This window comes from Salmo salar, unplaced genomic scaffold (genome assembly GCF_905237065.1).
Source record: "Salmo salar unplaced genomic scaffold, Ssal_v3.1, whole genome shotgun sequence".
NCBI classification, from domain to species: Eukaryota; Metazoa; Chordata; class Actinopteri; order Salmoniformes; family Salmonidae; genus Salmo; species Salmo salar.
The window spans coordinates 43187-59587 of NW_025549107.1; the positions used below are offsets into that span (position 1 = coordinate 43187).

The 16401-nt window shown below is 43.8% G+C and overlaps 1 protein-coding gene across 3 annotated transcripts in view; it reads left to right on the forward strand.

Annotated features, from left to right (window-relative positions):
* Positions 1–15042, forward strand: part of LOC106592313 (NACHT, LRR and PYD domains-containing protein 12) — a 38882-nt gene extending 23840 nt beyond the window's left edge. For 2 of the 3 annotated variants that reach the window (XM_045713006.1, XM_045713005.1), the window contains exons 4-20: positions 32–1922; positions 2006–2179; positions 2449–2622; positions 2702–2875; positions 3138–3311; positions 3891–3937; positions 4074–4674; positions 4862–4926; positions 5548–5585; positions 6312–6376; positions 6509–6723; positions 6912–7168; positions 7410–7544; positions 7677–7809; positions 7908–7937; positions 13409–13691; positions 14137–15042. In XM_045713006.1, coding sequence (XP_045568962.1) covers positions 32–1922; positions 2006–2179; positions 2449–2622; positions 2702–2875; positions 3138–3311; positions 3891–3937; positions 4074–4674; positions 4862–4926; positions 5548–5585; positions 6312–6376; positions 6509–6723; positions 6912–7168; positions 7410–7544; positions 7677–7809; positions 7908–7937; positions 13409–13691; positions 14137–14143 — 4463 coding nt within the window. In that variant the 3' untranslated portion in view covers positions 14144–15042. The remainder of the gene's footprint in view (positions 1–31; positions 1923–2005; positions 2180–2448; positions 2623–2701; positions 2876–3137; positions 3312–3890; positions 3938–4073; positions 4675–4861; positions 4927–5547; positions 5586–6311; positions 6377–6508; positions 6724–6911; positions 7169–7409; positions 7545–7676; positions 7810–7907; positions 7938–13408; positions 13692–14136) is intronic. The other variant, XM_045713007.1, reaches the window with a different exon arrangement.
* The last annotated feature ends 1359 nt before the right edge of the window (positions 15043–16401 follow it).

The following is a 16401-nucleotide window of genomic DNA, read 5'->3' on the forward strand; positions in this document are numbered from 1 at the left end:
ATGAGTCCCAACTCTCAATGTTTTCCTACAGGTCAAACTCTGCTGACAGTCCAACAAGACATTAAGGCTAAACTGAAACACAAGTATCAACACATATCTGAAGGAATTGGACACCATGGAAACCAAATTCTGTTAAAGGACATCTACACAGAGCTCTACATCACAGAGGGTGGAAGTGGAGGGCTCAGTAATGAACATGAGGTTAGACAGATAGAGATGGCATCCAAGAAACAAACCACACAAGAGACACCAATCAAATGCAACGACATCTTCAAGCCTTTACCTGGACAAGACAAACCTATCAGAACTGTGCTGACAAAAGGAATCGCTGGCATTGGAAAAACAGTCTCTGTGCAGAAGGTCATCCTTGACTGGGCAGAGGGAAAAGCAAACCAGGACGTTCATTTCATGTTTCCTCTTCCTTTCCGTGATCTGAACCTGAAAAAGGACCAATACAGTCTGATGCAACTTCTTTCCCACTACTTCTCAGAGCTGAACGAGATTGACAGCATTGAAGATGGTGAAACCAAAACTGTTTTCATTTTTGATGGTCTGGATGAGTGTCGACTTCCTCTAGACTTCAAAAACAATGAGAAGTGCTGTGATGTCACACAGCCAACCTCAGTGGACGTGCTGCTGACAAACCTCATCGAGGGGAATCTGCTTCCCTCTGCTCTCGTCTGGATAACCTCAAGGCCTGCAGCAGCCAATCAGATCCCTCCTGAGTGTGTTGACCAGGTGACAGAGGTACGAGGGTTCAATGATCCACAGAAGGAGGAGTATTTCAGGAAGAAAATCACAGATCAGAATCTGGCCAATGAAATCATCAAACACATGAAGACATCAAGGAGCCTCCACATCATGTGCCACATGCCAGTCTTCTGTTGGATATCAGCCACTGTCCTTGAGATGATACTGAAAGAGGCAGAGAAGGATGAAGTCCCCAAAACTCTGACCCAGATGTACTCACACTTCATACTCATCCAAACCATTGTGAAGAACAAGAAGTACAACAAAGCCACAGAGACAAACCCAAAGGAACTGTCTCAGTCAGACAAAGAGATGATCCTGAAACTGGCCAAGCTGGCTTTCCAACAGCTGCAGAAGGGCAACCTGATCTTCTATGAGGAGGACCTGAGAGAGTGTGGCCTTGATGTCACAGAGGCATCAGTGTACTCAGCATTGTGTACAGAGATCTTTAAAGAAGAATCTGGGCTGGACCAAGAGAAGGTCTACAGCTTTGTGCATCTGAGCATTCAGGAGTTTCTAGCAGCAGTGCATGCTTTAGAATCATGTCTGGACAAGAAGGAAAATGTTTTCCCCCCCAAAGCAGTCACTAGTGATGATGATGAGGAGGAGGAGATTGATGATAAGCAGGACGAGGAGGAGGAGAACAATGACGAAGATGAGGATGATGATGACTACAATGATGAAGAGGAGTCAATCCAGTTGTCTGACTTACACGAGAGCGCGGTGGAGCAGGCCTTGACGAGTCAGAATGGACACCTGGACCTGTTCCTCCGCTTCCTTCTGGGTCTCTCACTGGAGTCCAATCAGAATCTGTTACGAGGCCTTCTGACACAGAGAGGAAGTACAACACAGAGCAATGAGGAAACAGTTGAGAGAACAGTCAGGTACCTTTCAGACAAGATCGAGGAGGAATCCTCACCAGAAAGGATCATCAACTTGTTCCACTGTCTGAATGAACTTGGTGCCAACTCTCTAGTTGAAGACATGCAGACCTCCCTGCGATCAGGAACTCTTTCAGAAACAGAGCTAAAACCTGACCAATGTTCAGCCCTGGCCTACCTGTTACTGATGTCAGAGGAGGTGCTGGAGGAGTTTGACCTGAAGACATACAACACAACAAAGGAAGGTTATCAGAGGTTGCTGCCGGTAGTGAAAACCTGCAAGAGAGCACTGTAAGTTCTGTTATTGAGTTGATGTTTACAGTATCATTATAATGAAGGATTTGTATATCTAACAGATTATCTCCTCTCTCCAGACTGGATCGCTGCGAAGTCACATCTAAATCCTGTGAGACTCTGGCCTCAGCTCTGCAGACACCAAACTCCCACCTGAGAGAACTGGACCTCAGCTACAATGACCTGGAAGACAGAGGAGTGGAGCTGCTCTGTGTTGGACTAACCAGTCCACTCTGCAACATACAGACACTAGTGTGAGTTAAATATCTTCAGTTTTCATTGTCTTTATAGTGTTTATATATTTGTAGTTATTATGTTTTTAACATTATTTGAACATCTTGGTAAATATGCAGAAACATACATACGATGTGATAAATATATGAAACTAAGGTTAAATATCTTGAGTGAGTTAGTATGTTTTTAACATAGTCTAATCATGTCCTTATGTTATTGTCTTAATGCATCTCATTATTCTTAAAGCTTTGCATATTTAACAGTATATCAACATGTCTCCTCTCTTCAGACTGGATGGTTGTGAACTCACATATAAATCCTGTGAGACTCTGGCCTCAGCTCTGCAGACACCAAACTCCCCCCTGAGAGAACTGGACCTCAGCAACAATGACCTGGAAGACAGAGGAGTGGAGCTGCTCTGTGTTGGACTAACCAGTCCACTCTGCAACATACAGACACTAGTGTGAGTTAAATATCTTCAGTATGAGTTATTATGTGGATGTTTTGAACATGTGTTAATCATGTGCTCTTCTACCCTCTAGTCTAGGTCAGTGTGGTCTGACAGAGGGTTGCTGTTCACATCTGGCCTCAGTCCTGAGTTCACCCAACTCACAACTGAAACAACTGGAGCTGAGAGACAATGACCTGCAGGACTCAGGAGTTACACTGCTGTCTGCTGGACTGGAGGATCCAGACTGTAAACTACACACACTGGGGTAAGTACAGCTGTTTCAGTCAGGTCTGTACTGAGCTGAGTTACACTGCTGTCTGCTGGACTGGAGGATCCAGACTGTAGACTACACACACTGGGGTAAGTACAGCTGTTTCAGTCAGGTCGGTACTGAGCTTAGTAAAACAAATACTCTGAAAATCGTATGTTTCTTCACAATGTTGTGTCATGGACAAATGTATTGGTGTCCTACAAGATGATTGACACCAGTACACCAACCTAGACAGCTGTTGTGTGTCTCTCTGTAGGCTGTCTGGCTGTCTGGTCACAGAGGAGGGCTGTGCTGCTCTGTCTTCAGCTCTGAGGTCAAACCCCTCCCACCTGAAAGAGCTGGACCTGAGCTACAATCACCCAGGAGACCCTGCAGGTGGACTGCTTTCAGCTGCTCTGGTGGATCCCACATATAAACTGATGAAGCTGAAGTAAGTCAGAATAGATGTCATAATAGTGTGAGCAGCGGTTGTGTCATATGTAGTGTAGTAGGTTCAGTAACATGAGGACATGATGGTAGAATTAAGGGGAAGTTTACTCAGCAGGCTGAGCACTCCAACACAGCATACATCATCACCACATGAACACTCTTCTTCTGCATCTCTGATATCCTGTTAGAATTGTACTCCGTTCTGTATGCAGTAGGTAGGATAGAATACCTGTATGTCTCTAGTAATGAATTGTACTCTGTTCTGTATGCAGTAGGTAGGATAGAATACCTGCATGTCTCTAGTAATGAATTGTACTCCGTTCTGTATGCAGTAGGTAGGATAGAATACCTGTATGTCTCTAGTAATGAATTGTAATCCATTCTGTATGCAGTAGGTAGGATAGAATACCTGTATGTCTCTAGTAATGAATTGTACTCCGTTCTGTATGCAGTAGGTAGGATAGAATACCTGTATGTCTCTAGTAATGAACTTGGATAGTGCACCAGAACACAACAATATGGTTTAAATGTTGACTGCTTTATTAGGTCTTTGTCAGTCATTAACCTGTTTCTCCTACAGTGTGGATCATGGTGGAGAGTGCAGGCTGAAATCAGGGCTGAGGAAATGTAAGTCTCTTCAATCCTAATTAACTGCATATTCAGAAGTATAGCAACATAGTAACTAATCAATACTTGTTCTGTTCCTACAAAACAGCATTTTATATGAAGAAGTGGTTTGATTAAACTCTTCTTTTGTCTACAGATGCCTGTCATCTCACCCTGGACCCAAATACAGCACACCCAAACCTGATACTGTCTGAGGGGAACAGGAAGGTGACACGGGTGGAAGAGAAGCAGCATTATGAAGACCATCCAGACAGATTTGACTGTAGTCCCCAAGTTCTCTGCAGAGAAGGCTTATCTGGATCTCGTTATTACTGGGAGGTGAAGATGTATAGTGACAGCGATGCCAATGCTGACATTGGTGTGGTGTACAAAGGAATGAAGAGGAAGGGAGGGGGGGTTGACAGTAGGATTGGACACAATAGGAAGTCCTGGTGTTTATACTGCTATGATTGTCGTTGCACTGGTAGCAGCTATACGTTTAGCCATGCTGGAGTCAGGAGATCCATCTCTTATCCTGTTTTGAGAAAAATCTTCTCTATTCATGATTCTGAAAGAGTTGGTGTTTATCTGGACTGGCCAGCTGGTACTTTGTCCTTCTATAGTGTGTCCTCCTCTGGTACACTGACACACCGTTACACAGAACACACCACATTCACTGAACCCCTCTATCCTGGGTTTGGGGTTTACTCCTCCACCTCAGTGACCCTGTGTCAGATAGATGACCAACACATTCAGAGGTGAGTCATAGCAATGTTTCATCATTTGTTTCATCATTTCTATAATTACATTAGTAGTGGTGTGTTTTAATGTGTTCTGTTGGATCTACAGACAGTTAGATTAGTGGTGTGTTTTAATGTGTTCTGTTGGACCTACAGACAGTTAGATTAGTAGTAGTAGTGGTGTGTTTTAATGTGTTCTGTTCAGACACCATGGTGGAGAGTGTTGGATCAAGCCTGGACCTGAGGACACCAGAGACCATGGTGAGAAATGTGAGTGTTAACTAATAATTGTTTTTAAATCCAAATAGTTTTAAAGCATTCATTATAGTTGAGTCCCAGGCAAGGAACACAATCATGATCTATTTGGTCAAAACAAACTTAAAGGTAGAGTCAGCGATATGACGTAGATGCACAAAGTAAACAGCATAGTGGGTCAATTTCTACAACAACTAAGAGTGTTGTAGCGCAAGGCTAAACTTCTCTGCTGTTTTGGTCCGGTGGCTACCACTCTGTAAGAGAGTGAAGAGAACCCTTCCACATGGGCAGATACTGTGTGTGACTGTGTGAGAGAGAAGTCAGGCATCTTGCTCATCACAATATCTGTGGTGCTGCTCGTACAAAATAATTTAGCTGACTCTACCTTTAAGCTCTCATCCTAGGATCTACCAGAAATCAGGCCCCCAACATCTACAAAACATGGACCAGAACGATGTTGTTTCCTGCTTCCACAAACATTAATTAATATAACACTAATGTCAGATTATGGTAGGCTAATGAGTGTACATTCTGAGACTGTTGATCACTTATATTCATTTTTATTAAGTCTATTTAATAATTATTCATTCATTATTACATGAGATGGTCATTTTTAAATAATACTTTTGACTTCAGGGATTCCTCAGAGCTGTAAGACTTGTGACCATGTTGAGGTAAGTCATAATGTAAATTCTTACTTTTACATACCTGCAGGAGTCAGGCACAGTCTCAAAGCCAGGTGTGTACTGACCAACCATTCATACTGGGATATAGACAGTCCTGTGTTCTGCTTTAGTAATATAAACACAGTCTCAAAGCCAGGTGTGTACTGACCAACCATTCATACTGGGATATAGACAGTCCTGTGTTCTGCTTTAGTAATATAAACACAGTCTCAAAGCCAGGTGTGTAGTGACCAACCATTCATACTGGGATATAGACAGTCCTGTGTTCTGCTTTAGTAATATAAACACAGTCTCAAAGCCAGGTGTGTACTGACCAACCATTCATACTGGGATATAGACAGTCCTGTGTTCTGCTTTAGTAATATAAACACAGTCTCAAAGCCAGGTGTGTACTGACCAACCATTCATACTGGGATATAGACAGTCCTGTGTTCTGCTTGTAGTCATGCAGGATTTTACCTGTTGTCATATTTTGTCATTAGACAGTTTAATTGATAAATCACCAGCATTCCATGTAACATTGAATAAATACATTTGATTAGTTACTTTGGTTAATGGGCCAGTTTCCCAGACACAGATTAAGTCTAGTCCTGGACCTTAAAGAACTTTCTATTGAAACTTCCATTGAGCATGCTTTTTAGTCCAGCACTAGACTCAATCTGTGTCCAGGAAACAGGCCCCATATGTATTACTGACATGCTTGTCCTTGTTCAGGACTCCACACACTGGATTCAGATTGAACCCTTGACTTCCACTGTCCAGGGAGTGACAATGTTCAGGTAAAATAACTACTTTTAACATTTCATTCCACCTGCTAGTGTATTTCCCCATTACCTTTGGTAAAAGTCTTCTAATCTAACATCTCCATTTGACCATTGACCCTCTCTACCATATCTTGTTGTTGCCCTCAGACACAGGACACCCAAAGGGAGTTATGAGTGCACAGTGTCTGGGCTCCGCTGGCTGTGTGAGAGAGATGTCATTCTGAAGTATCACTTCAGGAACTGGGAACCCTACAGTCAACTTCTGAAAGACATGCAGTACACACAAGGTGGTCCATTGCTGGACATCACTATGGAGTTAGGTGAACTGGAGGAAGTTCATCTGCCACACTTTGTCTGTTTAGGTAAAACCATATAGAAATAGTATTCAGAAAGACATTTCCATGTAACTGACTTTCACTTCCTGAATGAATGAATGAACTATTCTGTGAGTTTGAGTTTACTGTGATCTGGTACTGCATATTCTTTGTGTTTTAGTTGGATTAATAATACAATATTTGTCTTTCTGTCTCCTTTTTATTGTGTTGTTCAGGGACCAACCCTTCCCTGAGGAATGAGATGAAGATTCTTCATGTAGAGGAACATGGAGTGTCTTTAGAGGAAGTGCATGAGGTCACCAGATTCCATGCTAAGATTCTCCATCCCAAGTTCTCACTTATCTCTGTTATACTGAGATTACTGTCTTTGAACATAGATGTCCACTGTGACGTGGTCCTCTATATGGCAGTAAAAAGGTCAACAGTCATTTCAAGGCTGTACCTGCTCCTCAGAAACTCCAGTCAGAAAGAGGTGAGGCACTTTCATTGAAGTGACAACAGTATGTTGAAACTTACTGAAGGAAAGCTGATAGTTTGTTGAAAATCTCTAGATTACAAAGACAACATGCAGCTCTGTGAGAAATCTATTTCTGTGGTAACATTCATTAATACAATAAAAACTATGACTAACATTGGTTTCTCAGTGAGCTGTATGTTGTGTGAATTATGAGACTACATTGTTCTGACTGACTACTACATTGCTCATTTTGTAGGCTGTTCGGGAACAGGAGAAAAATCAGGTGTCCAAAGGATTTTCAGAATTCGTCCTGTCAAGTCCAAACGGGCCCTTAAAGCTGAACAGTTTGTTTGCATTCAAGAATCCCCATTCCACTTCCATCAATCCAGAGGTGCAGTTTTAGCAGGCTGAGGACATGAATCTGTCATATTGTATATGAATAACTGGAATGTCATTCTATTTCACTATTTCTTTCTATCTCTTGTCTGTTGTCTCAATCGTTGCACCATATGGCCTCCTACAGAAGATTCAGCTGTTACCTGCAGACACCACACCAAGCTGTTGTCAGATGATTATGGGAAACACAGGGGTTGACATTGAGATGGAATTAATCGGGGAAGATGAGAGGACAGTATGGAAATCAGTGGTATCAAAAGGTAAGAAATACTGTACATGAACAGTATGTCAATCATCAATGTCCTTTTCTAACAGATGCTATTCAAATGTTTGATATTTTCTATTGTTTGTCTTTCAGATCTATACAGCAAAGACTCTCATCCAACAAGTAAGTTTGTTTTTGTGGATGAGGTTTATAAAACAGGTTACAGAGCTAACATCTCTTCAAGTTGTGATGAAGGACACTGATGAAGGTCTTCATGAGTCATGTTCAGTGGGGTGATGAAGGTCTTCATGAGTCATGTTCAGTGTGGTGATGAAGGTCTTCATGAGTCGTGTTCAGTGGGGTGATGAAGGTCTTCATGAGTCATGTTCAGTGGGGTGATGAAGGTCTTCATGAGTCATGTTCAGTGGGGTGATGAAGGTCTTCATGAGTCATGTTCAGTGGGGTGATGAAGGTCTTCATGAGTCATGTTCAGTGGGGTGATGAAGGTCTTCATGAGTCATGTTCAGTGGGGTGATGAAGGTCTTCATGAGTCATGTTCAGTGGGGTGATGAAGGTCTTCATGAGTCATGTTTAGTGGGGTGATGAAGGTCTTCATGAGTCATGTTCAGTGGGGTGATGAAGGTCTTCATGAGTCATGTTCAGTGGGGTGATGAAGGTCTTCATGAGTCATGTTCAGTGGGGTGATGAAGGTCTTCATGAGTCATGTTCAGTGGGGTGATGAAGGTCTTCATGAGTCATGTTCAGTGGGGTGATGAAGGTCTTCATGAGTCGTGTTCAGTGGGGTGATGAAGGTCTTCATGAGTCATGTTTAGTGGGGTGATGAAGGTCTTCATGAGTCATGTTCAGTGGGGTGATGAAGGTCTTCATGAGTCATGTTCAGTGGGGTGATGAAGGTCTTCATGAGTCATGTTCAGTGGGGTGATGAAGGTCTTCATGAGTCATGTTCAGTGGGGTGATGAAGGTCTTCATGAGTCATGTTTAGTGGGGTGATGAAGGTCTTCATGAGTCATGTTCAGTGGGGTGATGAAGGTCTTCATGAGTCATGTTTAGTGGGGTGATGAAGGTCTTCATGAGTCGTGTTCAGTGGGGTGATGAAGGTCTTCATGAGTCGTGTTCAGTGGGGTGATGAAGGTCTTCATGAGTCATGTTCAGTGGGGTGATGAAGGTCTTCATGAGTCATGTTTAGTGGGGTGATGAAGGTCTTCATGAGTCATGTTCAGTGGGGTGATGAAGGTCTTCATGAGTCATGTTCAGTGGGGTGATGAAGGTCTTCATGAGTCATGTTCAGTGGGGTGATGAATGTCTTCATGAGTCATGTTCAGTGGGGTGATGAAGGTCTTCATGAGTCATGTTCAGTGGGGTGATGAAGGTCTTCATGAGTCATGTTCAGTGGGGTGTAATGATATAAAACATTCAGACATAAATACAGAGCCTTATCTGCGTCACATTTTGTTTAACAGTGGGATTAAAAGGGATTTCATTGTCATTTCTTGACGACAATCTACACAAAATACTCAAATGTCAAAGAATATATATATTTAGATTGATAGAAATGAAATACCTAAAATAGTCGTTCCATAAGTATTCAGCCCCCGAGTCAATACTTAGAAACACCTTTGGCAGCGATTACAGCTGGAAGTCTTCTTGGGTAAGTCTCTAAGAGCTTTCCACACCTGGATTGTACAATATTAGCCCATTATTATTTTCATAATTCTTCAAGCTCTGTCAAGATGTTGGAGATCATGGCTAGACAGCCATTTAAATCTTTCCATAGATTTACAAGCAGATTTAAGTCAGAACTGTAACGTGGCCACTCAGGAACATTCAATGTCTTCTTGGTAAGCAGCTCAAGTGTAGATTTGGCCTTGTTATGTAGGTTATTGTTCTGTTGAAAGGTGAATTCCTCTCCCAGTGTCTGGTGGAAAGCAGACTGAAGCAGGTTTTCTCTAGGATTTTGCCTATTCTTAGCTCCATTCCATTTATTTTTATCCTGAAAAACTACCCAGTATTTGCTGATGACAAACATACCCATACTATGATGCAGCCACCACCATGCTTGAAAATAAGGAGGCAGTTACTCAGTGATGTGTTGGATTTGCCCCAAACATGAGGCTTTGCATTTAGGCCAAAAAGTGTCTTCCTTTGTAGATGTTTTTTACAGTATTACTTTAGTACCTTGTTGCATATAAGATGCATGTTTTGGAATATTTTTATTCTGTATATTTGTATTCTTCTTTTCACTCTGTCATTTAAGTCGTTATTATGGAGTCACTACAATGTTGTTGATCCATCCTCAGTTTTCTCCCATCACAGACATTTAACTCTGGAACTGTTTTAAATTCACCAGTGTCCTGATGGTGACGTCCCTGAGCAGTTTCCTTCCTGTCCTGCAACTCAGTTCAGAAGGACGACTATCTTTGATGTGTCTGGGTGGTTTATTGGTGGCCTTGATAAGTTCCTTTCCTGAGGATGGCTCACCTCTCACAGTTCTGGGTGACTCTCTGCCTCCTTCTTTCCACTCCTCTCCTCTTTTGACCTCACCCTCTCACCTTCCCCCCCTACTCACAAGGCAGGCAATACGCTTGACCTCATCTTTACTAGATGCTGTTCTTCCACTAATCTCATTGCAACTCCCCTCCAAATCTCCGACCACTACCTTGTATCCTTTTCCCTCTTGCTCTTATCCAACACTTCTCACTCTGCCCCTACTCGGATGGTATTGCGCCGTCCCAACCTTCGCTCTCTCTCTCCCGCTACTCTCTCCTCTTCCATCCTATCATCTCTTCCCTCTGCTCAAACCTTAACCAACCTATCTCCTGATTCTGCCTCCTCAACCCTCCTCTCCTCCCTTTCTGCATCCTTTGATTTTCTCTGTCCCCTATCCTCCAGGCCGGCTCGGTCCTCCCCTCCTGCTCCGTGGCTCGACGACTCACTACGAGCTCACAGAACAGGGCTCCGGGCAGCCGAGCGGAAATGGAGGAAAACTCGCCTCCCTGCGGACCTGGCATCCTTTCACTCACTCCTCTCTACATTCTCCTCTTCTGTCTCTGCTGCTAAAGCCACTTTCTACCACTCTAAATTCCAAGCATCTGCCTCTAACCCTAGGAAGCTCTTTGCTACCTTCTCCTCCCTCCTGAATCCTCCTCCCCCTCCCCCCCTCCTCCCTCTCTGCGGATGACTTCGTCAACCATTTTGAAAAGAAGGTTGACGATATCCGATCCTCGTTTGCTAAGTCAAACGACACCGCTGGTCCTGCTCACACTGCCCTACCCTGTGCTTTGACCTCTTTCTCCCCTCTCTCTCCAGATGAAATCTCGCGTCTTGTGACGGCCGGCCGCCCAACAACCTGCCCACTTGACCCTATCCCCTCCTCTCTTCTCCAGACCAATTCCGGAGACCTTCTCCCCTTCCTCACCTCGCTCATCAACTCATCCTTGACCGCTGGCTACGTCCCTTCCGTCTTCAAGAGAGCGAGAGTTGCACCCCTTCTGAAAAAACCTACACTCGATCCCTCCGATGTCAACAACTACAGACCAGTATCCCTTCTTTCTTTTCTCTCCAAAACTCTTGAACGTGCCGTCCTTGGCCAGCTCTCCTGCTATCTCTCTCAGAATTACCTTCTTGATCCTAATCAGTCAGGTTTCAAGACTGGGCATTCAACTGAGACTGCTCTTCTCTGTGTCACGGAGGCTCTCCGCACTGCTAAAGCTAACTCTCTCTCCTCTGCTCTCATACTTCTAGACCTATCTGCTGCCTTTGATACTGTGAACCATCAGATCCTCCTCTCCACCCTCTCCGAGTTGGGCATCTCCGGCGCGGCCCACGCTTGGATTGCGTCCTACCTGACAGGTCGCTCCTACCAGGTGGCATGGCGAGAATCTGTCTCCGCACCATGCGCTCTCACCACTGGTGTCCCCCAGGGCTCTGTTCTAGGCCCTCTCCTATTCTCGCTATACACCAAGTCACTTGGCTCTGTCATATCCTCACATGGTCTCTCCTATCATTGCTATGCAGACGACACACAATTAATCTTCTCCTTTCCCCCTTCTGATAACCAGGCGGCGAATCGCATCTCTGCATGTCTGTCAGACATATCAGTGTGGATGACGGATCACCAGCTCAAGCTGAACCTCGGCAAGACGGAGCTGCTCTTCCTCCCGGGGAAGGACTACCCGTTCCATGATCTCGCCATCACGGTTGACAACTCCCTTGTGTCCTCCTCCCAGAGTGCTAAGAACCTTGGCGTGATCCTGGACAACACCCTGTCGTTCTCCACTAACATCAAGGCGGTGACCCGATCCTGTAGGTTCATGCTCTACAACATTCGCAGAGTACGACCCTGCCTCACACAGGAAGCGGCGCAGGTCCTAATCCAGGCACTTGTCATCTCCCGTCTGGATTACTGCAACTCGCTGTTGGCTGGGCTCCCTGCCTGTGCCATTAAACCCCTACAACTCATCCAGAACGCCGCAGCCCGTCTGGTGTTCAACCTTCCCAAGTTCTCTCACGTCACCCTGCTCCTCCGCTCTCTCCACTGGCTTCCAATCACCATGGTCTTGTAGCATCCGCTACAAGACCATGGTGATTGCCTACGGAGCTGTGAAGGGAACGGCACCTCCATACCTTCAGGCTCTGATCAGGCCCTACACCCAAACAAGGGCACTGCGTTCATCCACCACTGGCCTGCTGGCCCCCCTACCTCTGAGGAAGCACAGTTCCCGCTCAGCCCAGTCAAAACTGTTCGCTGCTCTGGCACCCCAATGGTGGAACAAGCTCCCTCACGACGCCAGGACAGCGGAGTCAATCACCACCTTCCGGAGACACCTGAAACCCCACCTCTTTAAGGAATACCTAGGATAGGATAAAGTAATCCTTCTAACCCCCCCCTTAAAATATTTAGATGCACTATTGTAAAGTGGTTGTTCCACTGGATATCATAAGGTGAATGCACCATTTTGTAAGTTGCTCTGGATAAGAGCGTCTGCTAAATGACTTAAATGTAATGTAATGTAAATGTTTAATATGTAATCCACAGCATAATTATTAAATGTCTGATTTTGTTATTGTTACCCATCTACCAATCACTGCCCTTCTTCACGAGGCTTTCAAAAACATCCCTGGTCTTTGTATATAGTTGAATCTGTGCTTGAAATGTAATACTTCCAGATATTGTATGTATGGGGAACATGTCCACTTTGACATTACAGACTATTTTCAGTAGATTGATGACAAAACATTACAACTAAATCCATTTTAATCCCACTATGTAACACAATAGAGAAATCCAAGGGGTATGAACACTTTTGCAAGGCTCTGTATGTTATGTAGAATAGACAATCGTGTCAGCCAGGGTAGGTGTCAATTCCAAATAAATCAGTCATTTCAGGAAGTAAACTGAAATTCCAATTCAATAACTGGAAAAGGGCATCTACTTTCAATGACTTCTCAATAAACAGAATAGTAATTTTATTTATTTTTTATTGACTGACTTCAATTGGAATTGACCACAACCCTGGAGTCAGCTCTATTCAATAAATGACTATCAGGGGAATGATAACTGGAGAGACTGCATGATGTAGAAACAGCTGCTGTTCACCCTAAAGACATATTCATTTAATTGATCCCCCCTTCAGCATTAATACTCATTGGGATTCCTGCTGAGGAGTTTCTTCAGAATCACAGGGCTATACTCATTCAGGGAGTCAAAAACCCAATGCCAATAGCAGATGTTCTGCGGTCAAAGGGCATGATTGGTGATGAAGAGTACTCCAGAATAAAAGCTGAAACAACTGAACAGGACCGAATGAGAGAACTACTGAATGCAGTCCTCCCTAAAGGACCAGAAGTGACGGGAGCTTGTCTCAAAGCTCTCATTGAACATGAACACCATCTTCTTAAGTACTTGAGTGAATCTAGGTAAGACCGTTTTCTTTTCTCCCTCCCTTGAATATGTGGAATGATTAAATATAGGTCAAATAAAAACATAGCTACCCAGATCAAAGAGAAAGTATTTTTCAGAATGGAAGCATGTTTTTGTGTTGCTGCCTGTAATAAATGTATCTTATTATAGTTCTATCATAGGACCATCATCACATCATTATCTCAGGGGTATCATAGGAACATCATCACATCATTATCTCAGGTGTATCATAGGACCATCATCACATCATTATCTCAGGTGTATCATAGGACCATCATCACATCATTATCTCAGGTGTATCATAGGACCATCATCACATCATTATCTCAGGTGTATCATAGGACCATCATCACATAATTATCTCAGGTGTATCTCACTCCTCATTCTTCTGCATACTTTCTGACCTCTCTCTTCCCTTCTCCTCCATCCTCTGTCTTATAGCACCTAATCTGAAGATGCTGAGGCCTGTCTCCTAGTCTGTGGACAAAGGCACTTCTTCACCTAATCTGAAGATGCTGAGGCCTGACTCCTAGTCTGTGGACAAAGACACTTCTTCACCTAATCTGAAGATGCTGAGGCTTGTCTCCTAGTCTGTGGACAAAGACACTTCTTCACCTAATCTGAAGATGCTGAGGCCTGTCTCCTAGTCTGTGGACAAAGACACTTCTTCACCTAATCTGAAGATGCTGAGGCCTGTCTCCTAGTCTGTGGACAAAGACACTTCTTCACCTAATCTGAAGATGCTGAGGCCTGTCTCCTGGTCTGTGGACAAAGACACTTAAATGATTGTAAGGGAAATGTTTATGTTTGTGCTATTCTTTTAACAAATGTCTGTGTTTTATTCATGTGCTGTTCTATAAACTAATTTGTGTGTTCATCAAGTGGCTGACTGTACAAATCCTCACTATCAGTAGCTGTAATTTGGCAGTAAGCCCAGACGTTGTTTTGAGAACGAGATATCTCAGTTTCAAGGTCTCAGCTTAGAGAGAAGAAGACTGGTGAGGTGTTGGTCTGTTAAATGTTATGAACCAGTATGGGTCTGTCAAATGTTATGAACCAGTATTGGTCGGTCACATGAATGGAACAAAACGGTAATGATTCATTAATTATGCTAAATCATGCAAATATAACTTGTCTGTGTATAGCCGTATATAAGACAACTGCTGGGTCTGACCAGGGAGAGATCCTGATTGACATGTGTTCTATGGTGCATTGAGTTGGGTCTGACCAGGGAGAGATCCTGATTGACATGTGTACTATGGTGCATTGAGTTGGGTCTGACCAGGGAGAGCTCCTGATTGGTTGGAACCTCTCCAGCTCACTGACAATAAACAATGATTCATTTCAGATTGACTTCGAGTGTCTCTGTGTGAAAGAATTTCCACAACATGATTTTGAAAACACAATTAAGGGAATGAACTGGAATGATGTCTTGTCCTATACAGATGGGGAGGCTGGTAGTCAGGCTAGTCAAAGATACACACCACCATGTTGACATCTTGACCAAAGACCTTCCTTAGATTCTTTATGGGATTACAACTCACTCTGTCTGAAGGAAGTGAGGAAATGGACTCACTATAGGGGATAGCTGAGAGGGCAGAGAAGGCACGTCATTTTTTTTCATTTTATTTTAGTCATTTAGCAGACGCTCTTATCCAGAGCGACTTACAGTAGTGAATGCATACATTTCATACATTTTTTTCTGTGCTGGCCCCCCGTGGGAATCGAACCCACAACCCTGGTGTTGCAAACACCATGCTCTACCAACTGAGCTACAGGGAAGGCTCGTGACATCATCGACATGGTGTTGAGAAAAGGAACTGAGTCAAGTTCCAGGATGATCAACCTTCTTGGGGAGCTGGACCCCTGTCTTTGTTCACTGCTTCAGATCAACAGTGTTGGAGTACCAACCTAATGGTAGAATGGATAGTAACAGTGTTGGAGTACCAACCTAATGGTAGAATGGATAGTATCAGTGTTGGGCTACCAACCTAATGGTAGAATGGATAGTAACAGTGTTGGAGTACCAACCTAATGGTAGAATGGATAGTAACAGTGTTGGAGTACCAACCTAATGGTAGAATGGATAGTAACAGTGTTGGGCTACCAACCTAATGGTAGAATGGATAGTAACAGTGCACAAATGTTATGGAGAAAAAAACATTTTATATATTGTGTGTGTTTGACGACCCTCCCGCTCTGTCACACTCTGACGACCCTCCCATTCTGTCACACTGTGACGACCCTCCCGCTCTGTCACTCTGTGACGACCCTCCCGCTCTGTCACACTGTGACGACCCTCCCACTCAGACTGCAGAATTCTTTCTCTTTGATCTTGTTTTCTTTAATAGGATGTCGGTGGGCAGAGCTGGAAGGGTCGTCAGTGAAATGGGACACACCTGGGCTCGGCTGTGTCCCGGGGATAAATACACCTTTCCCCCATTCATTGAGGAGACTCTCTCCACCCAGACACACTGTTGTTTTTGGTTGTGGCATTTTGGGGCTTCGTTGTGTTCATTTGTTTTGGCACCTCTCAACAGCCCTCATTATCACCATCTGTGAACACATCCACTCACTTCCACTGCTGACTACACACCCCATTTTTACTTGTATATAGTTGACTTTATTTAAAAAATATGTTTTTCTATATCTCCACGTTGTCTCCCTTTTTGTTACGGGCTATGAGCTGGTTCCTAACAGTGTATC